This window comes from Canariomyces notabilis (genome assembly GCF_033297395.1).
Source record: "Canariomyces notabilis strain CBS 508.74 unplaced genomic scaffold N656scaffold_23, whole genome shotgun sequence".
Taxonomy (NCBI): Eukaryota; Fungi; Ascomycota; class Sordariomycetes; order Sordariales; family Chaetomiaceae; genus Canariomyces; species Canariomyces notabilis.
The window spans coordinates 421,966-444,096 of record NW_027041845.1 but is presented as its reverse complement, the minus strand read 5'-3'; the positions used below and the strand labels follow the sequence as shown (position 1 = coordinate 444,096).

At 54.4% G+C, this 22,131-nt stretch overlaps 9 protein-coding genes across 9 annotated transcripts; 4 read left to right on the top strand and 5 right to left on the bottom strand.

The window, feature by feature from the left end:
- Positions 1 to 686: 686 nt before the first annotated feature.
- On the bottom strand, positions 687 to 1,744 carry N656DRAFT_321906 (uncharacterized protein). The gene is made up of 2 exons (XM_064809239.1): positions 807 to 1,744; positions 687 to 688 (listed from the first exon to the last, which is right to left on the bottom strand). The coding sequence occupies exon 1, from the start codon at positions 1,697 to 1,699 to the stop codon at positions 1,109 to 1,111; it is 591 nt and encodes a 196-aa protein (XP_064667384.1). The 5' UTR covers positions 1,700 to 1,744; the 3' UTR covers positions 687 to 688; positions 807 to 1,108.
- Positions 1,745 to 4,123: 2,379 nt separating this feature from the next.
- On the top strand, positions 4,124 to 6,054 carry N656DRAFT_791657 (alpha/beta-hydrolase; the record flags this gene model as incomplete). Its single annotated transcript, XM_064816998.1, has 2 exons — positions 4,124 to 5,129; positions 5,195 to 6,054. The coding sequence occupies 2 exons, from the start codon at positions 4,124 to 4,126 to the stop codon at positions 6,052 to 6,054; spliced, it is 1,866 nt and encodes a 621-aa protein (XP_064667383.1).
- Positions 6,055 to 6,319: 265 nt separating this feature from the next.
- N656DRAFT_321518 (uncharacterized protein) lies at positions 6,320 to 7,568 on the bottom strand. Its single transcript, XM_064809237.1, has 2 exons — positions 6,925 to 7,568; positions 6,320 to 6,837 (listed from the first exon to the last, which is right to left on the bottom strand). The coding sequence occupies exons 1-2, from the start codon at positions 7,347 to 7,349 to the stop codon at positions 6,357 to 6,359; spliced, it is 906 nt and encodes a 301-aa protein (XP_064667382.1). The 5' UTR covers positions 7,350 to 7,568; the 3' UTR covers positions 6,320 to 6,356.
- A 1,089-nt stretch (positions 7,569 to 8,657) lies between these two features.
- N656DRAFT_800721 (amino acid permease-like protein) lies at positions 8,658 to 10,439 on the top strand (the record flags this gene model as incomplete). The annotated part of the gene is made up of 3 exons (XM_064818037.1): positions 8,658 to 9,164; positions 9,252 to 9,364; positions 9,428 to 10,439. 3 exons carry the CDS (start codon positions 8,658 to 8,660, stop codon positions 10,437 to 10,439), a joined length of 1,632 nt encoding a protein of 543 aa, XP_064667381.1.
- A 108-nt stretch (positions 10,440 to 10,547) lies between these two features.
- N656DRAFT_321740 (NAD(P)-binding protein) lies at positions 10,548 to 11,933 on the bottom strand. Its single transcript, XM_064809238.1, has 4 exons — positions 11,892 to 11,933; positions 11,494 to 11,683; positions 11,043 to 11,407; positions 10,548 to 10,945 (listed from the first exon to the last, which is right to left on the bottom strand). Exons 2-4 carry the CDS (start codon positions 11,578 to 11,580, stop codon positions 10,657 to 10,659), a joined length of 741 nt encoding a protein of 246 aa, XP_064667380.1. The 5' UTR covers positions 11,581 to 11,683; positions 11,892 to 11,933; the 3' UTR covers positions 10,548 to 10,656.
- An 862-nt stretch (positions 11,934 to 12,795) lies between these two features.
- N656DRAFT_791654 (kinase-like protein) lies at positions 12,796 to 14,137 on the top strand (the record flags this gene model as incomplete). The annotated part of the gene is made up of 4 exons (XM_064816997.1): positions 12,796 to 13,064; positions 13,156 to 13,424; positions 13,489 to 13,712; positions 13,898 to 14,137. The coding sequence occupies 4 exons, from the start codon at positions 12,796 to 12,798 to the stop codon at positions 14,135 to 14,137; spliced, it is 1,002 nt and encodes a 333-aa protein (XP_064667379.1).
- Positions 14,138 to 14,670: 533 nt separating this feature from the next.
- N656DRAFT_782672 (uncharacterized protein) lies at positions 14,671 to 16,040 on the bottom strand. Its single transcript, XM_064815806.1, has 2 exons — positions 15,580 to 16,040; positions 14,671 to 15,517 (listed from the first exon to the last, which is right to left on the bottom strand). The coding sequence occupies exons 1-2, from the start codon at positions 15,848 to 15,850 to the stop codon at positions 14,898 to 14,900; spliced, it is 891 nt and encodes a 296-aa protein (XP_064667378.1). The 5' UTR covers positions 15,851 to 16,040; the 3' UTR covers positions 14,671 to 14,897.
- A 1,492-nt stretch (positions 16,041 to 17,532) lies between these two features.
- On the bottom strand, positions 17,533 to 19,472 carry N656DRAFT_782671 (monocarboxylate permease-like protein, mch4). The gene has a single exon (XM_064815805.1). The coding sequence runs from the start codon at positions 19,317 to 19,319 to the stop codon at positions 17,955 to 17,957; it is 1,365 nt and encodes a 454-aa protein (XP_064667377.1). The 5' UTR covers positions 19,320 to 19,472; the 3' UTR covers positions 17,533 to 17,954.
- A 222-nt stretch (positions 19,473 to 19,694) lies between these two features.
- N656DRAFT_800716 (uncharacterized protein) lies at positions 19,695 to 22,073 on the top strand (the record flags this gene model as incomplete). The annotated part of the gene is made up of 2 exons (XM_064818036.1): positions 19,695 to 20,153; positions 20,205 to 22,073. 2 exons carry the CDS (start codon positions 19,695 to 19,697, stop codon positions 22,071 to 22,073), a joined length of 2,328 nt encoding a protein of 775 aa, XP_064667376.1.
- Positions 22,074 to 22,131: the final 58 nt, after the last annotated feature.

The following is a 22,131-nucleotide window of genomic DNA, read 5'->3' as shown; positions in this document are numbered from 1 at the left end:
TGGACAGGGCAACGAGAGGAAAATGGAAGATGGCTCAGTTTAAATACTCCTCCATCGTGGCAACCAGAACCATTCCAGCCAAGCGGAGGGCTCGGCGTATAACAGCATCACAAGAGGTGGTAATGATGAGTTTGGGGGTCGGGAGGCATGGGCCACATGGGCCGGCCCATGCTCTTGACCTGACCCCGGGTTAGGTAGAGACAACAGCCAATGAGACCTTCCATACCGGTATCACGCCGAGGTGTGAGCCGTTTGGGTCTGGGAAATGGCATGCTGTCACCCCTCCGGACATTGCTGCTGTTTCTGGAGCCTTGCTGGGTTAGGGGTTGCAGTCAGGAGACGCTAAGGGGGAAGTCACTCAGCGGGTCGCGCCGTTAGGCCTGGCCCCAGCTCACGCAAAGTGTATCTCCATTGTTAATGCGGTCTGGCCCGAGGTCAACCGATCGGAACAATCCGTACATACACGCACTGCTATGTGGTGAGGTGAGCATATAGCGTGCGCATAGCAGACAGCACTGGGTAGGTACCTACCTAAGGTACGTGTGAATTTGAGGGTCGAGCCAAACGCGCTAACGACATGGAGGCGCGAGCGAAAAAGGCGCGACAGGCCCAAACAACCTGAAGGAAATGATGGGGAAAATTCACTCAAATTCGACCGTTATGAGATACTGTTTGCCATTGCCCCTTTCTGCCTAGGGGTCAGGTTCACGGTCTGGCAAATGGAATTTTGCCCCGCGTGCCATGCGCGGGGGTACCGAGATGTTAGTTTCGCCGGGGTTAGTGGCAGATCCAGGGGTAGCACCTACCCCGGTCTTTAAGGGAAGGGTAACATTGATTGTGTCCTGCTGCCGCCGACCCTGCCGCACTTCCCCCAGATGCAGTTGATAGCAGCAACCAGAAATTTCAGGTAGTGAAGACGGTAGGCAACGTTGTTCCAACCTGGACCGCCCTCGCGTTGTGGTTGTTCGGCAGGTGTCATGTCGACTGCCTCGCTCGCATGTGCCCTGTGTCTCTCATCCAGCGTGACCCCCATAATCCATTGCCATTGCCGGGTCCAGCAACGCGGTACGGTAATGTGATGCCCCAACGGAGTAGAGTCCAGGCTCACCTAGAAGCCCGCCAAGAGCAGGGTAGGCGTTGGGAAGTCGATGCTGAAAGATCTCGATAGCGCCATTGGCGGCCAGGAAATGGCCAGGGGAAAACGCCACTCATGCATGGTCCAATGAGGCTTCTTCAAGTTCGGCGCTGCCCGGCGTCCGGAAACAACCCCTGCTGTGGATCGGACAACGACAGGGTTGACACTGACCATTTGCGAGCCAGCGCCCCTTGATAGGATCGGGAATCGAAACGCAGGAATCGAAACGGCAGAAATCTCATAACTCCGAGCATCTGGATTTGGTGATAAATTTCGTGGGGTCCCGGTCAAACATTCTTGCCTTCCCAGGCGAACTGCACGGTCAGAGTTGGTGTTTCCCAAATAACAATTGACTTTGTTTGTAAGGGCAAGTGCGCATGCGCTTACTGCACCTGCACGTGGGAGCGTCATTTGGATGGAAAGGCTGCTGCCTGCCAAATCTGGCCACCAAGAGCATTGGGGGACTTTCGATCGGCCCGACGACTTGGGCCGGAGTGTATGGAAATCAACTCGAAACCAAGCAGGTGGGGCACATATACCGACACCATCGTAGTAGCGTGGCATTGTAGTGTAGTACACAAGATCAGTAGCTTAGGTAACAGTGCGCAACGTATACTCCTGCGTTGTGATAGTGTGATTGTAGTTATATAACTACACTGCTACCTTGGTATGCACTCACATGGATGCTGGACAATAGTCCCTTTCCCCTGTCCCCGCACCGGGCAAAAGTTCATCTCATCTTGGTTGTTGATGCTGGGGTCATCACCTAGGTAGTGAGCTTTCGTCCGAGTCACTCTCCGCAATCCGCATGATCCATCCTTGTCATCGGTATTTGAAAACCAGGTCACCGGTAACCGCCAAACATTAACCGCCCCGTGTAACGTGTAAGTACTACCTAGGTACGGATAATGCCTCAACCTCGAGAATGCCCAGGTGCCAGCTGGTTCAAGTTACGTTGCAGGTTGATGTTCAAGCCATTCACGCATACCTGTATATCAGGGAGGCATGGTATGGCCCACGGCCTAAGAGAACTCTCACTTGTTAGGTAAGGAACCTACCTAGGTAGGGATACATCGGTCCATGCAGTGTTGGAACTTCAGATGGTGCATGTGGGTATGTTCACGATAAGTACCTGCCATGAAGGGTTTGATGCGAAATATCATCTTCCAGTGCTACCTAGGTACTATCGCGCTAACAAGCAGTTCATAGCTCGGAGGGCCCGAGTGGTCTTCGCAAAGGAGTAGCACTCAGAGTCAGATGCACATGGGAGCAAGAGAGTACAATAGAGTTGAGTTCAGGTATGTACATCGTCTGATGCTACGCACAAGATGTCACAAACATGTTGTGAGTTTGATGATTTGAGTATTCCATGATCATCGAGTTAGCTGGAGACAGGAGACCCGAGTCGCACCCGATTCGGGGGCAGCATCAAAAAGTTCAGGCTCCGGCTATGGCCCGGGCTTGTTAGGAAAGCGGCAAGCGTAGGGGTACCTTAGCTTTTGTAGCAGAGGTACTTGACTACTATACGTCGGCGTCGTCGGGCTTAGTACCTAGACGGCTTTCTGTGAGTGGAACACATCTAACGTCCGGGGATAAGATCCATTCTGGGGACTGGACGCCACTGGCAATCTCCCCGCACCTTAGACAACACTACTAGTATTGACATGTGAGCATGCCAAATTCAAATTGGTCAGAGATGACAGCGGAGCTGTGTACAGAGATTCCCCTGTTACCTAGATCCGATCTGCACTGAACAGCAAGTTCAGGTGCTCAGCATTGTCACGGCCCTCACGGACTATCTCCAGTCGTCGAAGAATCGACTTACACGGGGGAACTAGTCAAGGGTTTGTGCGTTTGATGGGTGGCCAGAACCAAGAAGTCTACATCTGACCTACAATGGACCAGCGCTGCAAAGAACTGCTCACGACATCTGTATACTCCTCAGCTGTTTTAGGAGGTCCAGTCCGACAGGTTCTCCAAGTTGTCCCGTCTGCAACCATGATAACTCCTCTGGGAATCCGATCAGCTGCCACCGTCAACCCGGGCAGTCATGGGATATTGCACTGAATGTACTTCTCCTGAGGCTTTGGAAGCTAGTACATGTAACGTTCCCTCCTGTATTCCATGTGATCGATGCTATAGAGTTGGAAACGGGGGTCGCCTACGGCTGTGATCAGGGTAAGCTCGTACCGTGCTAGTATCTTCACCTTCAGTCCGGTTGTAGTAGAAGTAAAGGAGGACCTGTCTACGCGCTCCCTCCAGATGGTTTCAACCCCATTCTGGCCGTTCCTCGGGCGACGGAAACGAGAACTGGAATCGAGGTAGCGATCATCAGGTCGAACAAATGCCAAAAGCCTGTAGTAATGAATCTCGTGCAAATATACTAGTAGAGTAGTACTAGACCTCATCAAGACGACAAGACTTGCCCTATAGTCTACGAATATATGCTGTCTGTTTGCTTCGCTTGCTTGGTGTGAATCTCCGGAAGCTGTAACCTGTTTGTCTACCTAACTCGACACGTTTGAGAAGTTGACTGTCTGCGGAAAACTCATTTGTACTTGCCACTGACCGCCGTTATGCCTATATACCTATATTCAGACGTTCATCATGGTGGAGGTACTGGTTGAGACGGTGCTCCCTTGGGTTGTGCCGTAAATGCCGTTGTGACCATTGGCATTGTTTACCGATCGATCGATGGAGCGGCTCCCTTGTATATGAACATGGATAAAGATCCTAGAGTTCCACCTTACTAGTATAAGTCGGTATAAATGTGTACACGTGTAGATCCTTCTGGGCCTGGAACATAATCCCGATCTTATCCCCGGACCCGAGCCGATCGGTGTCTGTGAGGCGGAAAACCCGCCAACGGCATCCTTCAAGTTGTTGTTCCCACAGTCACGGTCCTCCAGACTTATGTGCTTCATAAAACACATCTTAACCACCAACCTGGAAGTTCACCACCTGCTCTTGGCCGTAATGTCTCTAACCATGCAGTCCATACTGCATGCGACTCTACTCGGTCTGGCTGCGAGTTCGGTGCTTGCGGACCCTACCGTAACCATCGGGAGGAGCAACGTGAGGTACAAGGGCACCACAGCAGGTTCTGTTGAACACTTTCTAAACATCAAGTTCGCCCATGACACGTCCGCTCAGCGGCGCTTCGCCCCTCCGGAGCCATACACACCTCCCCCGGGAACTGAGGTCGACGCGACTGCACCCGGACCGGCATGTCCTCAGTCCAAGCCTGGCATCCCCCCCTTCTTTGTCGACACGCCCAACATCAGCGAGGACTGTCTCAACCTGCGCATCTCCCGGCCAGCCGGCACCACAGCAGATGACAAATTGCCCGTTGTGGTCCACCTCCACGGCGGCGGCGTCGTCAAAGGGTCTGCCTACGACCCCCATTTCGACCCGGACAACCTGATCACGCTGTCCACGGCACTCAACAAACCCATCATCTATGTCGCCCTGAACTACCGCCTTACTATCTTTGGATTTGCCCGGTTGCCCATCCTCAAAGAACATAAGTCCATGAACGTCGGTATGCGGGATCAGAGAGCCGGCTTCCAGTGGGTCAAGGACAATATCGCGGCCTTTGGCGGCGACCCGGAGAGGATCACCGTCTTTGGACTCAGCGCTGGGGGCACCTTCACCTCGCTCCACCTCATCTCGTATGGCGGCGAAGAGGGTGTCCCGTTTACCCAGGGCTGGGCCATGTCCGGCCCGCCGGCAACGGCTCTTAACATGACCAGCGACGTAACCGAGCTGCACACCCGCGCGGTGGCAGAGAAGATGGGGTGCTCCAGGGACAGCGACCTGGAGACACTTGAGTGCTTGAGAGCCGTCCCATTCGAGGAGCTGACTGAAAAAGCCATGGAATATTCGGTCAGCAACCATCCTCCCGCCGGACTCTTTACCTTCATTCCCTCTGTAGATGGGGATCTCATCCCCGAACGCCAGTCCGTCCTTTACAGGGCTGGGAAAATGGTCAAGGGTAAGTAGCACCCCACTTTCCATGCCCCCATTCTTTGGACGCTGTAACTGATACGACTCACGAAGGAATCCCGTTCGTCTTCGGCTGGGCACAAGACGACGGCGCTCTGAATGCCGGTCCCCCGCATCTCTACGAGACCGAAGAGAGCATGAAGACACCCATCCAAGGGTTTGCGCACGCCCTCACAGACGACGACTACAGCCGGCTCTTCTCTCTCTATCCCGCCGCCGACTTTGCGCAGGACGCCGCCAACTATGAAGCCCGCAAGCGCGAGGAGGACCCAGCCGCGCCGGTGCACTGGTTCCGCGTCTCGCGGATCCTGCGGGACATGCTGTTTACGTGCTCTAGCATCGACTTTGGCGCGGCAATAACCAGGCAGAGCCGGGCTTTGGATCGGGGCTTCGCCGGCGTGCGTCTGTATACGCTTAACCAGAGCATGCTGACCCCCATGTTCCATGGCCCCGCGGGAATGCCCTACGTCGGCACCTGCCACGGAAGCGACACGAATTACATCTTCAACGGTGTGTTCCCCGAGGGAGAGGTGTCTGAGGCGGATGCGAAGCTGGCCAGGGCAATGGCGGGGAGCTTCATTCGGTTTGCGTACACCGGGAATCCCGAGGCGAGGGATGATGCGGACGGTCTCGGCGCATGGCCGGAAGCCTTCACTGAGCCGGTCGACGAGAGCGTCAGTCTGCGGGTGATTGGGGGTCCGCTGGGGACAGGGAGCTGCCAGTTGAAGGACGATGATGGAGCGAGAAGCAGTGAAGGGTTGGAGGAGATGCAGATGCCGATTGGGGACGGCGGTGTGGAATTCGGCGAGATGGAGAGCAAGGCGGCTGAGGAGCGGAAGCGGGAGCTCGAGAGGGAGAAGGTGCTTCAGCGGTGCAAGTTCATCAACTCGCTGTCTGACAAGCTTGGCAATTAACGGACTGCTTGCGTTTCGTTGGCGGGGCTGGTGCTTGGATCCGAGCGGGTGGATGCCGTGGCATCGGGGATGATCTTGCAAGCGGTTTAGGTATTTGTAAGGTACCTTATTGGGATACATCTGCCATTCAACGAGCTTCCGCTCTCGTAATCTGCTTGTTTCTCCTTATCCTTCAGTCAATCTCAAACGAAAACTTCCTGGTTGTAAGGGAAAGGAACAGTTTGGTTAATCTTTCAGGTTGTCCCTCGGACTGTTTTTGACAGGGAGATGTCTGTTGAAGATCGCCGTTAACAGCCCGTTGTTTACATTGGGCCTGGGGACCTAGGGAGACTGTCCAGTTCATGCCCTTGGCTCCCGGGTGAGACCGGCAATTCGCTTGGAGGGTGCTTTGGCACATAAGCCATGTCCGGGCTTGGCTGGGAAGGTTGGTGACGCAGTTTAAGGAAGAAGAACAGGCAGATTGTGAAACAGATTACAGCCAGTCCCCCAACGGCACCCCCTATGATGGCACCCACGTTGACGGAAGCCACTGGTGTTGAGTCTCCCAGACTAGTGCTGAAGCCTGTTGTTGAAGATGATGCCCCTGAGGCCGTGGAGGTCATCGAGGTCACAGAACTGGTGGTCATAGCGACTGCTTCAACGTAGCGAGGAAACCCCGGAATCGACGTGGAGCTGTTCGAAGGCGTTGTAGCAATCCGCCAGTAATACTTGTCGTCGCTGGACACGAAACTGAAGTAGCTCGTGTCAAAGGTGAGGACACCACAGCGGGGAAACTGGGATGAACTAGAGCGAGTTAGTTATTTTCAATTGTGGTACTGGTACTATTTGTACGGTAGACATGCTAAGTGGAGGAAAAGAACCTTAACTTACCATTTCAGGACGCTCGTATCGGCAGCGCAGTCAGACGAGCAGGCCGACAGCTCAGTATACTCGACGCATCTTGTATACATGGCGCAAGTGTCGATGTTTGTCGTATCGCGGCAGCATCCCACGGCTGAGCGATCTGTTCTAGTGAGGCATGTCTCGAACGGAGGGCATTCCCACGTTGTGTTGCCCCACAGCCAACCGCAGAATCTCGGAGATGGGGCGAATGCGTCTGACCCGGGTGATATGACTGGGGTCGGGAGCGGTACAAGGCCTGACGAGTCTGTTACAGCTCGAGCAGCCTCCCACGCTCCCAGTCGACTACCGCTTGCAGCATCCCCGGTGTATGGTGTCACCCTTGGGCCATCCCAGGGCCGCCCGGAACAGGAAACCGCTCCAAAAAGCCAGATAAAGGTGCGGAGACGCTCCATGGAGATTTGAGGGCAGTGAGAACTGTGGGCAGCCGCATTTCGATGATTTCGTCCTCGGATCGGTCGATAGCCTGGATTATATCGTGGATGCCGGCATGCATGACTACGGACGTCACGATTCAGCCCTACGCCATCGTCGCCATGCTACCTAAATAGGTAAAGAGACAGTTCGATCTGTCCTCGTGAGTGCTTGTGATACCTGATTATAGCAGTATACTACGGCTTGTCGAACCGTGCCGCTCCGAAAACAAAAGGTCTGGAACCGAAGCTCGCAAAGGAACAAGCATTGTTGGCACATCCGAGTCGTGAGGCTCAACCGCCAGAGTGCTTCCAGACCACGTGTGATACTGGTTTGGGATGACTTGGCCATCCGCCTATCTGTAGGCAGTTATAGCACGCCGATTAGCTGGAGGGCAGAGCGCAGCTCATGGCTTGAGCAATGTGGTGGTGGTCGGGCAACTCTTCTCCAAGCCTGGGCTGTCTCCTAGCCCGCAACATGGCGCTGATTCGTAACTGGCGTCTTATGATAGGGCCCGGCCAGCACCCATCCGGGTATAAGAAGCTGGCCAGTTGTATTTTGTGGTTCTGCGAGTAAAGATGTACAAGTGGGGATTCTGTCGATGGACTTGCGAAATTGCGACGACGGCCCCAGAAAATAGAGTACTCTATAACCCTAACCCTGTAAGAATGTCAGACGGGCGGTCTAGCTTGGCAGTAAATCTTGTTGATGGTTCCAAACTTTTGAGCCACGTGCAACTGCTTTCGCTCGGCAAATATTTCGCGGGGTTGGTTCAGGTCGCTTTGCCAACCTGGAACTTGAAACAGTGTCGGTCGCTACACGTAGCTCGCCATAAACCCTACAGAGCCCTGGAGCCTGGGCAATGGGCGCCGATGATGTCACCGGCCATCGCAGTTTCATACGGATGCCGGGTGGAATGGAACTCCACGCCTTAGGTCCGAGCAGGTGGAACGCATTGCGTGATCCGTGGCAGGTGTGATGCGACGAGCCTTGCTAGCAAAATCACAACGGGGCTAAACTACAACTGTGTTAGTGGAGCAGGTAATTCGCGAAGTTCCTGCTTTTCGGTTGCCAAATCCGCGATGTCGTACCTTGCAGCTCAAACATTGATAGGAAGCTAAAAAGTACACGATCCAGGCCATCAGTTAAGTCCATTTTCCTATAATCATTTGCCTCTGTTACTGCTGTCTTTTCCTCGCAACAGCTAGCCTTCCAAAGTCTGGACGTTCATAGGGTTTCCACCTTCCCTAGTAACAAGTCGGGAGTTCCTACCACAGCAACTTCACGCCATGCTCCTTCCCCCCGTGAATCCAACGTCCGAGCCAGTCGGGAACGACACCTTCAAATCCCCAACCCACCACGATGGACCCGACAGCGAACCCACGGCCGATTTCCGGGTTATCGACCCGCAAAGTGGCGTCAAGCGCGGGCTCAAAACCCGCCACCTCTCCATGATGGCACTGGCGGGCATTATCGGGCCGGGCCTGCTGATCGGGTCGGGAGGTGCCCTATCGGCCGGCGGGCCGGCCTCGCTGCTCATCGGGTTTGCTGTGATTGGCGCCGTGGCCTTCTCCATCATGCAGAGCCTCGGCGAGCTGACCACCCTGTACCCGACCGGCGGCGCCTTCACCCATCTCGGCGATCGCTTCGTCGACAAGGCCTTTGGCGTCGCCGTGGGGTGGAATTACTACATTGTCTGGTTCTGCGTCTTGGCGAATGAGTATAATGTCATTTCGAGCATCATGACGTTTTGGAGTGATAGGGTGCCGGTTTGGGGGTACTTTTTGATTTTCTGGGTGAGTCGTTCTTTTGGGGCTTGGGGGAAGCTGAGAGACCTCGTGCTTGGTGAGATTGATACCGCCGGCGGCTGACGGTAGCGGCAGTTTGCGTTTCTAGGATTCCAATTGCTAGGCGTCGAAACGTTTGGCGAGGCCGAGTTTTGGCTGGCGTTGATCAAGATTGTTGGCTTAATCGCCTACTTTCTGTTCAGTATCGTGTTAGTAAAGACCCTTCTCGGGTGCTCATTGCTGAGGCTCGGCATGAACTGATCGATTGACAGCTATGCCTCCGGCGGAGTTAACGGGGCGGAAGCTATTGGCTTCCGGTACTGGCGCGACCCGGGCGCCTTCACTGACGGCTTCAGGGGCGTGGCCTCCGTCTTTGTTTTCTGCAGCACTTTCTACGCTGGCGTCGAGTCCGTCGCCGTGGCTGCCACTGAAACCAGAAACCCAAGTGTTGCTGTTCCCTTGGCCATCCGCCAGGTCTTCATCCGCATCATCGTCGTTTACATGGGGAGCGCCTTCTTTTTTGGCCTGACCTGCCCTGCCAACGCTCCAGGTCTAATCGGAGGCTCTAGCCGGGCCGTAAGAAGCCCCATGACCATTGCCATCCAGAATGCTGGTTGGGAGGCCGGGGTACACCTCATCAACGCATTCATTTTTGTCACTTGCCTCAGCGCCGTCAACAGTTCCATCTACATCGGCAGCCGCACCCTCTTGTTCATGGCCCAGGATGGTAAAGCGCCGCGACTCTTGGGATGGACCGACCGGCGGGGCGTCCCCATTCCTGCCATTCTCTTCACCAATCTGTGTGGAGCGTTGAGCATGATGAATGTTAGCACTGGTGCGAGCCAAGCATACAGCTACATTGTGAACCTCAGCGGTGTGTCAACCTTCATTGTGTGGGGTGCTATCAGCTTCATCCACATCCGCTTCCGCTCCGCGTGGAAGGCACAGGGATATACAGAGGCCGAGTTGCCGTTTATATCGCTGTGGTACCCGTGGAGCGCTTACTTCGGGCTCGCCGCCAACGTTTTCCTGGCCTTGATCCAGGGGTGGTCGACTTTCGCCCCCTTCAATCCCGGCTTGTTCGTGGATGCGTATATCTTGCTACCGCTGTTCTTCGTGATTTACCTCGTGTACAAGTTCATCTTCAAGACGAGGTGGTGGAGATCAGATGAAGTCGACCTGCAGTCTGGCCGGCGGAGGGATCTAGATGAGGGGAAGCAGTTGAGGAAGGAGTGGAATGATAAAGCAGAGACTTGGTGGAAGAATTTCTGGAAGAATTTATGATACATGTATGAGAGGGCGATATAGACCATCACTTTGCCTTGCATATGAACGTTCGCTGTTAGCAGGTTACGCGCAAGTCAGAATTCTCCATAACAGTAGTGAATGCGGACTTGAAGCACACCAAGTTCCACGCGCGCGGGCTATCCGGTTCTTTCCTTGAAAAGAAAGTAGATCTCAAGTCCTGGTCTATTTCTTTGCCCCCCAAGTTCTCATGCATTCAAAATATCATGATATTGCCAGTGTACTCGACCAACTTGCCACCATACTTCTCCTTGGTTGCCGTGGTGAGAACCTTGTATAAGCCCTCCACGCTGTCTTCGACCTTTATAGGAGCCTCCGACAGTCCGAAGGTTTTTGCACCCAAATTGCCCATCTCTGTCTGTGTCCACCCGGGGTCCAAGGTGAAGGTATTCAACCACTCGTCCTCGGCGTTAATCCTCAGGCCATACCAGGCGATAGCGGCCTTTGTGGGTCCGTACAATGCATTTGGAACGGTAAGATGCCGTCTACCAACAGAGTCAGTTTTTCAGTTTCTCCAACACCATACACACATCATGCACACACGAATGCGGTGGTGAAGATAGGTGAAGATGATGAACTCACCCAAGCGCACCTGCACTAGAACCCATCAAGGCAAAAATCGGTTTGCCGGACGACTTTTGCAGCAGATCTCTGGTAGCTTGGTAGAGCTCGACCGGGCCAAGCACGTTCACCTGGTAGTACTCCAACATGTCGCTTCGCTTAGCGTCCTTCACCAAGGGGTAGTCTGTGACAATGGCGGCGTTGGCGACCACAATGTCCAGGTGGGCAACCTCCTGCCCCTGAATCTGCGTCACGACATCGAATGCACTTCCCTCGACGGAAGCATCGTATTTGGCGACGATCAACCGGCTGCCGCTTCCCCTGGGAAGCTCGGCGAGTGCCTGAGAGGTTGGGTGGCTTGGGTTCCGGTTCGCGGCAATGACCGTCTGTTGAATACCAGGTAGTTCCAGTCAGTGCCTTGCACGTGAAGTCTGGAAGAAGTGATGGCGAGGGCGAGGGCGAAGGAACTTACATGGTTTGGCAAAGACAGGAATTTCTTAACCAGTCCCAAACCCAGGCCACGATTACCGCCGGTGATGAGAATGGTCGTACTAGACATGGTGCGGGCAGTGGATCTGTACCTGCACCTTCTGCACGAGATGGGGCACAATATAGGCAGGAGCGCTCCTAGTGTTAACGGTTTTGACCGGAGAGATACCCGACTGCGGGCGTTGTTGGAATCAGCCTTGCTCAAGTTGATCTTAAAAGTGCTTCCGGTCTTCCTCAGACATTCCACCATGATATATACAAGTGAAATTGAAAGCGCTCTCCGCGGTGCTCCGTGGCAGTAGGCTTTAGTGACAAATCCGTCGGAACTCTGTCCAGATTTATAAGCCATTCAGTTGACCGTCGGCTTTGACAGGAACTTACCGTAGGTTGAATGTCACGGGTACTAATCAGCTTGGTAGTTTGTACTACCAATCCCTACCGTATCTGGTGCTTGCTGTCAGCTTGGCGAAGCCAACGAACGGCTCGATTGTATAATCTACTCCCGGTGACGTCTTCCGGTCGTTTGTGTATTGTATTTTAATTCAAGTTGTCTTCTGCCCATGTCCTTTTCAAGACCTTTTGGCACATACAAACTTGAGTACTGTACTAGTGCCACTAGGAGGAGGGGGAGGGGTTACACTGCCTGCGGCCCCCACGACTTGGGGCCCAGGAAACCTCATATTTTGAGCCTAAAATGGAATATAAACATAAAACCCAAAAATTTGGAGCAAAACTCCCATTGAAGCACTTACTAAACTGTCTTCTTTCCTCCCAGAGTCAAGAAGCACTACCAGGTATTGAGCCTCTTTGGTTGTCTAAGTGATAGCTTGAAAGTGGGCAAAAGGGTTAGGTTTATGTAGGGTGCCTGGAGGCTACGTTCCGCCCCTGGTTTCGGCAACGACAACCTCAGCCTCTCTTCAATTGCCGTTTGTTTTGAAGAACGGAATACAACCCACGTCACCACCTCTACTCATTATTGCTTTTCATCTGTATAACCAGGATTCTTGTTGGTATTGCCCTGAGGGTCTTTCCTTTTAGGAGGTTGAATCGTTCAAGCTCAACGCGCTGTCATGGCGCGTTGACAATTGTGCGCGCCGTAGAAAGAAACTGCGATTGCAATGCGCGATTGTCGCGTTGCTCCTTCCTGTCCTACATCCACACCCACATGCATCCCACATGCATCCCACATGCATCCCACACCATCATTCCATCGCGCTTATGCATCGCCTGTTTCAGTCACCATGGCATACATGGCAGTAGCACAGTCTGCGCGCCTGCTTCGCCCATGTCCGCGCCTGGGTTATCAGCCAACACATACCCTCTTTTGAACCACCCTAGTTCTCAGTCACGCTGTTTCCCTCGCGCTCCAGGACCACGCCAAGTCCCATGCAGCAGAACGTATTCGATCACAGCCTCTCCTCCAATGGCCACCGAGCACCAGCCTCTCGCCAAAGGAACACAAGTCACGTCCTCTTCGGGGAGAACATACATTATTAAAGAGGTCATCTACCAGCGGTCGAGGGGAAGGCTGTTATGCTGCTTGTATCGCGCGAGGTAAGCTCCACAATGAGCTTTTGTTAGCACGGCTCTTGTCGTCCTTCATGGCCGAGGGTAATATGGTTAATTTGACTCGCAAGCGCGTCAGCCACGAGAGAAAGCAGTATGTGCTTAAGGACATCCTGCCGGGTGACTGGCAGTACAATCTAGATCTGCAGAATCTCATCGCCGGCTCGGCCCACGTCCGAACGCTTGTTGACAGCATTCCTAACCATCATATGTTCGTATACCCTTTCCTCGACACGAACTTACAGTTGGTCGATATCACAGCAATCGCACCCTCTGTCAGAAAAAGCATTTTGAAAGATGCTCTTGCCGATTTGGCTGACCTCCACGACAAGAGCATTTATCATACAGGTCTGTCGTCCATCCGTTACCTCGGTCCGTCAATTGCATACCTGACTGCTAACATATCGGTCAGATATAAAACCCGCCAACATCATGATGGATTCGTTTGTGCAGGGTGATGGAACCATTGGGTTTAGAAATGTGCGGATCACGGACCTAGAGGACGGCGTGGTGCTGCCTCCCGGCTCTCCTGGTCTTGGAAAGCGCCTCTCCGGAAACCAGTTTTGGAGGAGCCCTCAAGCGTGGGCAAGAGCAGCGCAGCATACTCCATCCGACATCGTCTCTTTCGGCATCGTCGTAGGTTGCACTGCTCTCTTCAACTTATTCTAAATATTTGTTTCCCAGATATTGATGAGTTTCCTCCCTTGGTCCAGGCTATATACGTCTGGCTAAACCGGATGGTATTCTACTCGGACGAGGCAATCGAGGCTGAGGACCCGTCAGACATGATACTCAACTTCCACGTGTCTCATTTCGCCTAGGACGTTGACGACTTTGACGGTTTCGTTGAGTACCATGGTGGAGAGGAGAATCCCTTTGTCCAGCGCTTCGGAAATCTACTCCTTACCTTCGATAGCGCGGACAAGAAGAGAAAGCCATTCAGTCACTGGTATCCGGTGGACCCGCAGTTCAAGGATCTGGTTAGCAAGATGACCCGCCTCGATCCTCGGAGGCGGATCACTGCCCGGGAGGCGCTAAAGCACCCTTGGTTCAATGAATAGGGTATCGGGATTGCCCTCCGTGTTTACCTCCAATGTGCTTTCACTTGACCTAGCCGAAGGCAACGCGGAAGGTCTCCTACCTTACACAGCGGGCGGGTTACACAAGGGAATTAGGGTACTATCGAAGGCCAATAGGAGGTACTATCATGGATATTTACATCTTTTCCCTTGTTGCCGTCCTATGGTCGATGGGAATGACGGCCTCAGGGCAAGTTTCCCTTGACGTTGAATTCTATTGTTGGACATATGCTGATATTCTATTCAGGTTGGCTGTTCAGACAGCAGTTCGTTTTACCCTCAAGCTGAAGTTCCCGATGTCGACCATTCTGAGCCTTCAATAATACCGCTTAAGCGCCGTCACACAACATAGTACATCCATTCCAAGTTTGGCATCTACAGTCGCTGTTCGTATGCTGCTCAACGTTAGGTCTTGAAGCATGGCTGGGCTGTAAATGAATGTTGTGACCCACTGCAGCGTTGCCATACTCGCATACTGTACCTACCCTCGCAAAGCACGGCATAAGCACCCGACGGCATGGACTTCAATTCCGATACTTCAAGTTGTTTTGCTAACAAGGCGTTAAAGATCCAGGGGAAACCCTCGAAATGCATCCCATGGGATTCTCAGCAAAACTCTCCAACTCTAAGCTGAAAAACCCTAAATTGAAAGCAAACTATCCTCCAAAACGCCAGCATGCATGCTATCGTTACTGGTAGTATGCCCGGCTTACATGTATAAAGTACACGGCTTCGACTGGAGTTATCTGGCTGTAGGTACAGGGAGCTCATGGAAGTCTTGGTTGTTCCTGCCATAATGCATGACCCTTCCGTCCATCTCCACCACTGGCCACTTTGTCGGACTGTATACGGCCGATCCAGGCATTTCGCTAGCATACATCACTGGGTTGACTCCTGGAGGAGGCCCTTGGTTCTTCTTTTTCAGTTTCCAGAGCAGATAGACCACTGCAGCAAGGAGAAGGGCAATGACCGCCGCGCCGACGCCAATCCCCGCCTGCGCGGCTGTGGAGAGGCCTGGCGATGATTCTGTCTGCAACGGGACCGCCGTGGGGCTGCTGCTGGCACTAGTCGTTGTTGCGGCACCCGTGCCTGCAGAAGTCGAAGTTGGAGACTCGGAAGTTGAAGTTAACAATGTCGAAGTGGTCCCTCTGGAGACCGAGGTACTCCGTGTCGTAGAAACACCGACTAGCTGATAGCCTGACCTCGCGTTGAAGGTTGCCGTAACTGACGGTTTGGAAGGGAGAACTTCGAAGCGGCCGACCCCACTATCGCAGCAGTCGACGCTACCGTCACAGCAGAAAGACGTGTCGGTGCGAGTCACGTTGGAGCACGGTATAAGGTCGATTCCGGCATTGTCCCGATCTGCGTTTCCCGGCGTCAGCGCTCGCAACAGCTTGGACGTATCGTGGGCATTGCGGGCTCACTGAAGCAATACTTGGGACATGCCGGCGAATCCCAATTGCTGTCTGTGCACGACCCCCGTATTACCTTCTCGTCGGACCCCTTGCACAGGTTGTTGTTCAGGCAAGATGTGCCCGTCCATCCAAAGCAGCAGGCGCTGTGCTCGGCACTGGGGTCACAGGGAAAGTCGCCGGGAGCCAAGTCGCCATTGGGGTAGTAGCAGCTTCTGCGATCCTGGGCTAAGGTGAGCTGGGAGACGAACACCACCAAGGCCGCCCACCCGAAAGTCCTCATCGTGCAGTGGTGTTCGGACTCATATGGCGGTGGCGGTGGGAGGAGAAGGGGAAAAAAGGCAGATGACGGACCAGAATGAATAGCGCAAGCGCGGAGATCTCGTCATCCTTAAGTTGCGCCGCTTCGAACCTGATCTGTCAGGGACTCACCAGGGGCCCGACGCTTGTCTCGTCAACACAGTGCATGTCACGAGGGGCACAGCCAGCTGAGAAGTCAGGCTATGCGCTGAAGGCATCGAGGCATGGTAAGGTAATTCGGCAGCAACTTGAAGGCTTGATAGTAGTCTTTGAATTAAATAACTGGAGGACCCGGAAGCTTGGAACTCAGGATGGGACTCACGTTGGAGTTACAATCAAGGAGAAGAGCTCGTGGATGGTGACCTCATCGACTCATCAACCTCATGGAATCCTTCACGGCATTCACTGATCACAGTGCATCTCCCATCGCGCACTTTGTAAAATCTAATTCTGCCCCCACCTCCTCTTCAAGAGATTTTGGCGTTCATGTTGATTGGCTGTCTGCAGCATCGCGGCAGACAAGCGCAGAAGATTCGGCGACCCTAACAAAGCGGGCAAGCGGCACGGGAACCCGTTGGTTCGTCGCTTCGTGAGGCTAATGCAGGAGCGAATGGTAGCGGGAGAGATTACAGTTTGGCACCCACTCCGGCGGGGCCTCTCGGCTCGTCTGGTTAACCTTACCGGTAGCGCAGCATTTCACGACAGGGGCCGTGTCCCAAATTCAGAAGACACCGCTCAAACAGTTATAAAACCTCCATAACTCAATGCCACAAAGCAGAACGCAGAATACTAGTAATGCCCTGAGGACTTATTTTCCTCGAAGCCTATTTTCGGGGAAAAGGAGTGGCTGTCCTGATGTCGATATCTGAATTCTGGTGTCTGACCCCTTGTCTTCAGTGGACAGACGCTAACGAATAAAGCGGAGAGCGGGAAGCAGGGTATTCATGTGTGCTGAAGCATCCGCAAATTTTGATCATTGATGCTCAAGGCTGTCATCAAGAGTCAACAGCAAGGTTCGTTTCTCTCGTGGAACCTTTAAAGTTGTGTTATGTGTATGGAGTATGTACATACCTTATTAGCATCTCGTTCAAACCCAGCTATCTCAAGCACACTGACCAAGTGACCTAACACCATCATCGAACACTGCATCGTATTATCCGTACCTGCATGCACGCACATGTCAGAAAGCACAGTTGGGCATCGTATACGTGTACGCTAAAGTGGTGATGGAATTCGTAGTGGTTGTCAATTGGCAGGTAGGTGGATGGAAGTGGAAAATCTCTGTAGGAGGATGGAACCCCTGACTGGGCCTAATAACCGACTAAGCTTACAGGGGGCGTATTTCCAACAGGACACCTTCCTGCAAGTGTCTAGGCTTGGCAGCATGAACTTGACATAGCCAAGCCGATAATAACCTAACTCTATCATATGCACATATCTAAGGTATATACTACCTTATATACACCGTGGCACATTCTGAGACGTGTAACTGATAAGATGAGAGGGCATCCAAGCTTTGCAAGCACAGAATCATGCACAGCAACAGTCACCAGGAACCTCTTGGCGAGTGCGCACGGACTGCAAGATCTTGAGGTACCTATGTACTTGTAGCTCTACGGATAATCGAGGCATGGTTGCAAGTTGTTAAATAAGGGCCTTTTGCCCAAGAATGAACTTGCTTTGTTTACTAGGATTAAATATGGGTTCTTCTAGCCGCTGTAATAAGTTCTAGACCAGGTATCCCTAGTATTAATGGTGTCGTTGACTTCTCTTGATGTCGGGTACCTCCGTATGTCAACTTCTTTCCTCGGGTAATCCCGATCCGCACACCCAAATGTGCTCCACCTCTCTCGTCTCGACCAGTGCCAAGGCCAAAATTATCGACCTGTTTGATGAATTCTTTCCATCCACCAACGACCAAGCCCTTGGATATCACCAGTGTATTGCCTTGCGGCTGCACCTGCAGCTTATGTTCGTCCTTCTCTTCGACAATGCTACCCTTGATTATGCCAATCGCAATGTTCATCTCCCTAAGCCAGCATGCAAGCACACCGTGATCACTGTTGACGGTTCGAAGTTTTGTGCTATCAACATTTGACTTTGAGGGCCAGCCCAGACTTCGAAAACCGGAGACCAAACAAGATCAGGGAACTCGCGCAAACCGTAACGCCCGCGTACACCCACAGGCCGGTCCAGTTCAGCGGTTCCACTGTGCCGAGGATGGTCCCTGCACTTGGTCCCGCGAGCAACAAACCAAACCCTGCAATCGAGAAGCCTTGGCCGACCCGGGTGCCAATCATGGCCTTATTTGCGGTGAGGATGCGGAAGCAGACGGGCGGCAGGGCGATGACGACGCCGCTGAGGAAGCCCGTTACGATGGCCTGGACGATGATGCCGGCCGCGTTGTGTACGGCGAGGAGGCAAAACAGGGTGACGCCCAGAATCATGGTGAGCGGAGCCATGGTGTTGAAGACGCCGATGCGGTCCGACAGTGCGTTGGGCAGGATCCGGCCGAGCGTCGAGCCGGCGTTGAAGATGGCGGCAATGTAAAACGCCAGCGACGTGTCGGTGAAGTGCCGGTTCTCCGGGTAGAAGGAGATGTAGAAGAGCAGCACCGTCTGACCGATGAAGATGATGAGCACGGCCAGCGTGAAGGTGATGAAGGGCCAGTCGGTGAAGGCGGACCAGTCGATCATGGCACGCGGCTTGGGAACCCGAATGCGGTATTTGAAGGCGACGATCGGCAGGATGAAGGTGGCGAGGGCGATGAAACCGATGGCTCGCACGGCCCAGGGGAAGCCGACTTGCGTGATTAGGCGCGAGAGGACGATGGGGTAGATGACGCCGCCGAGGGACGAGCCCGACGAGGCGATGCCGACAGCGAGACCCATCCGCGTGCTGAACCAGGTTGGAATGAGAGACACGGTGGGCACGAAAAGTAGACCGGCGCCGATGCCGACGCAAAAGGCCTGGGCAAGCAGCGCCTGCCAGTATTCGGTGCACAAAGAGAGCATCATCGTGCCGAAAACGACCATGAAGCTACCGACGAGGAGAAGGGTGCGGAGGTAGCCCCGGTCGTACACCGGCCCCGAGATGATGCCGGTGAGCTGGAGAAGGAAGCATTGGATGGAGCCGATCCACGAGATGTTGGCCGATGAGGTTTCGAACAGTTCGCCGGACTCGTAGTAGGTCTGGAACACGGGGAAGGTGCTCAGCATACCCCATGTGTTGAAGAAGATGAAGAAGCCGGCGACGACCTGGAGCCAGGCGACGACACCGCCATTTGGGGGAGGACCCGGCGTAGCACCAGGGCCTTTCTCAGGAGGGCCTGAAGGCTCGATCGGCTTCTCGCCATCGGACGTCTTGGTACCTGTGTCGCTGTCGTGGTGGGCAGGAGCCTGAGGCGTCTCGTTCAGCCTGGACATGCCGTCCTGAGCGGTTGGGGATGCCATATCGACGCAGCAGTGAAAAGGGCCAGAATGAGGCTATGCTCATCTGGGAACTGCAAAAAATGCAGCCTGACGGTTGAACAGCCCATCGTGTGCCTCAAGTATGGTTGCCCCCCTGGCTGAAGGCGTGCGGACACGGCGTTGGGAGCCAAGAGTCAATCGCCGCGGAGGACGTGTAAACGGAGAAAATAAGCACGGTTCGTCTTTGCTCCTAAGCTGACAAATGCTGCGCCGCGGCGGAGCAGCGTTGTTACCCTCGGCGGAAACTTGCTTTCGACCGCGGCGGAAATAAATGGACCAATCGCCCCAACCGCATTCTCCGCTCCGCTCACGTCAAGCTTGCAACTTTTGCCGTTGTAGCAGTGAAGGAACACGGCAATGGATTCTCGACGATCACCCATAGACGGTCCCCGCAACGAGGAGCCGCTTACTGCGGCATCCACATCATCACCGGCACGAGAAATGGATTTTCTAGCAAGGCGGAGAAAGGTGCGCAAGGGAACGAGGTCTTGCTGGGAGTGCAAACGCCGCAAAATCCGCTGCATGTTAGCGTCGCCCGGGGATGCCACTTGCATCGGCTGCCAACATCGGCGTGTGCCCTGTGTGCCGCAGGAGGTGCCGGCGGACGACCTGTCCCCGCCTCCCGCCAGGAAGGACAACCGGCGTCTCGGCGAGCGCATTGCCCGGGTCGAGGACTTCATGCGAGACTTTCTTGTGAACAGGCATGACGGTGGCCGCGACGATAGTGAGCCGCGCCAGGGGCGGTTCTCACTCGACGGTCATGATGCTGCTCCGAGGCCTCGCTCCTACGAGCCGTCCTTTCAGCCTTCTCCACAGGTAACGTAACCCGCTCGTCGGCGAGACAAACTGTCTCTGATTTGTCATCAGGCGCTGAGAGGGTTCACTCCGGACCCGTCTCTCCTCACGCCGGACTCGCAAAATCCATCGGTAGATTGCCAGGTAATATCGGATCAGGCCGAAACGGAGACCGCCCTCCGTCACCTGGTGGCTGCTCTCCCGTCTGAACCCGATATCAGGATCCTGCTGCGGGAGGGTCTCCGGCCCTCGCGTTACACGCATCACATTAACACTCTGCCGCATAGCAAAATGACCCCGGAGGCGCTTGCGGCACCGTATCCGTCGGCCGATCTTCGGTGGCCTCGTCCCGGCATGCATCCCGTCATGCTGGCCAGACTGATGCTCACCTTTGCTATCACATTGCAAAGTCCATCCGGGGAAAGAGCCGAAGGTCTCTCAGAGCCGCCATGCGTGCTCGCACGACGCCTGGTGACGGCCGCCAGGACATGGGTGACCACCAAGGAAGTGATGCACGGCTCTCTTGAGTGTCTCATTTGCATCCTGCTGGAGGGAGCGTACGAAGTCAACTGCGGCAATCTGCGTTGGGCTTGGGCTGTCTACCGCAGGGCAATGACTGTCGCTCAGCTGATGGGGCTTCACCGCTCGCCCGTCCCCCCTGTCAGGCGCATAGACCCGGACCTTGATGCCGATCCCGGCTTTATCTGGTTTCGGATCGTGTATATGGACCGCTACCTCAGCCTGCTCCTGAGCCTGCCCCAGGGCACGTCGGACAAGACCATGAGCGCCGTGTCCGCCCTACAGCACCAGCCCCCGTTGGGTAGGTTTGAACGGCTCCTCACTGTCATTGCAGCCCGCATCTTAGAACGCAACGAGAGCCCCTTTTCCCCGGATCAAATCTCGACAACACAATCCATTGACGCCGAGCTCCTGAGTGTGTCGCGGAGTATGCCGGCCAGTTTCTGGCGCTCCCCGAATTTCCACAACCTCCGGCCGGGGTCACCCGACACGTTGTTGGAGACGCTGCGTCTGGGAGCGCACGTCTACTACCATGGCCTGCTAATCCAGCTCCATTTGCCGTATATGATGCGGATTGGGGAGAGCTCAATCCACGAGTACTCCAAAATCACGTCGGTCAATTCCAGCCGCGAGATCATGACGCGCTTCGTTGCCCACCGGACGTTTAATCCTATGTCATCGTGCTCGCGGCCTGTCGACTTCTTCGCCCTCCTGGCGGCCATGACGCTTCTGCTCGCCCACCTTGACGCCCATCGCCACCGAGAAGCTACCGACGTCCTGGCTCATCAGCGGCTCAGTGACCGGGCCCTACTTGAGCAGGTTTTGGAACGCATGGATGTGACGCGGGACATAAACATGGGCAACGATGTGATGAGCGAAAAGAGCGCCCAACTGATCCGGCGCTTGCTGGAGATTGAGGCCGACGCGGCTGATGGCACCAATTACCAAACAGATAGCGTAAGTGGCGGGGACGAGCATGCGGTTGAAGGAGACGCCCTGCAGTTGAGTATTCCGTACCTCGGGGTCATCAAGATCTCGCGCCAAGGTCCGATCTCGCGGGAACTGTCCGTCGGGAATGTCGTGGCTCGGGTGCATCGAACACCCCAAGCTGATGCACCGCGGAGAGAAGGTCCGGGTACATCAGGCGAGTCGGCTACGTCTCTATCCCGTGCATCGCTTTCGGACGAGCTGTCGGTTGGCCCCTCATCGACAAGCACGCAGTTACAGGGACCCTGGTTTGAGCAGTCGGTGATGCAGTGCCCCAATTCTAGCTATGATACCATGGTTTTGCGGAATTATGCCACACTTCCTCCGATCGCGGCCGGAGCCAATGACTGGCCGTTCCAGGGCGTCGACATGGCCTTTTTCGATGGTCTTATGAGAGGAACAACCTGTCCGGAAGCTGCCCGGTCAGAGCAGTGAGAAGGGGTAATGGAAGGGGAACTGAAGATTTACGACGAGGTGAAATCCGAATCGGGAA

What these genes read in the sequence shown, in the direction of transcription:
- N656DRAFT_782671 (XM_064815805.1), bottom strand. Translation starts at nt 19,319, where the DNA reads ATGGCATCCCCAACCGCTCAGGACGGCATGTCCAGGCTGAACGAGACG.
- N656DRAFT_782672 (XM_064815806.1), bottom strand. Translation starts at nt 15,850, where the DNA reads ATGAGGACTTTCGGGTGGGCGGCCTTGGTGGTGTTCGTCTCCCAGCTC. An exon ending in ATGTCCCAAGTATTGCTTCA is followed by an intron (nt 15,518 to 15,579) that starts GTGAGCCCGCAA and finishes CGGGAAACGCAG; the next exon opens with ATCGGGACAATGCCGGAATC.
- N656DRAFT_321518 (XM_064809237.1), bottom strand. Translation starts at nt 7,349, where the DNA reads ATGGAGCGTCTCCGCACCTTTATCTGGCTTTTTGGAGCGGTTTCCTGT. An exon ending in GATACGAGCGTCCTGAAATG is followed by an intron (nt 6,838 to 6,924) that starts GTAAGTTAAGGT and finishes AACTCGCTCTAG; the next exon opens with TTCATCCCAGTTTCCCCGCT.
- N656DRAFT_321906 (XM_064809239.1), bottom strand. Translation starts at nt 1,699, where the DNA reads ATGCCACGCTACTACGATGGTGTCGGTATATGTGCCCCACCTGCTTGG.
- N656DRAFT_321740 (XM_064809238.1), bottom strand. Translation starts at nt 11,580, where the DNA reads ATGTCTAGTACGACCATTCTCATCACCGGCGGTAATCGTGGCCTGGGT. An exon ending in TCCTGTCTTTGCCAAACCAT is followed by an intron (nt 11,408 to 11,493) that starts GTAAGTTCCTTC and finishes GGTATTCAACAG; the next exon opens with ACGGTCATTGCCGCGAACCG. An exon ending in TCTAGTGCAGGTGCGCTTGG is followed by an intron (nt 10,946 to 11,042) that starts GTGAGTTCATCA and finishes CTCTGTTGGTAG; the next exon opens with ACGGCATCTTACCGTTCCAA.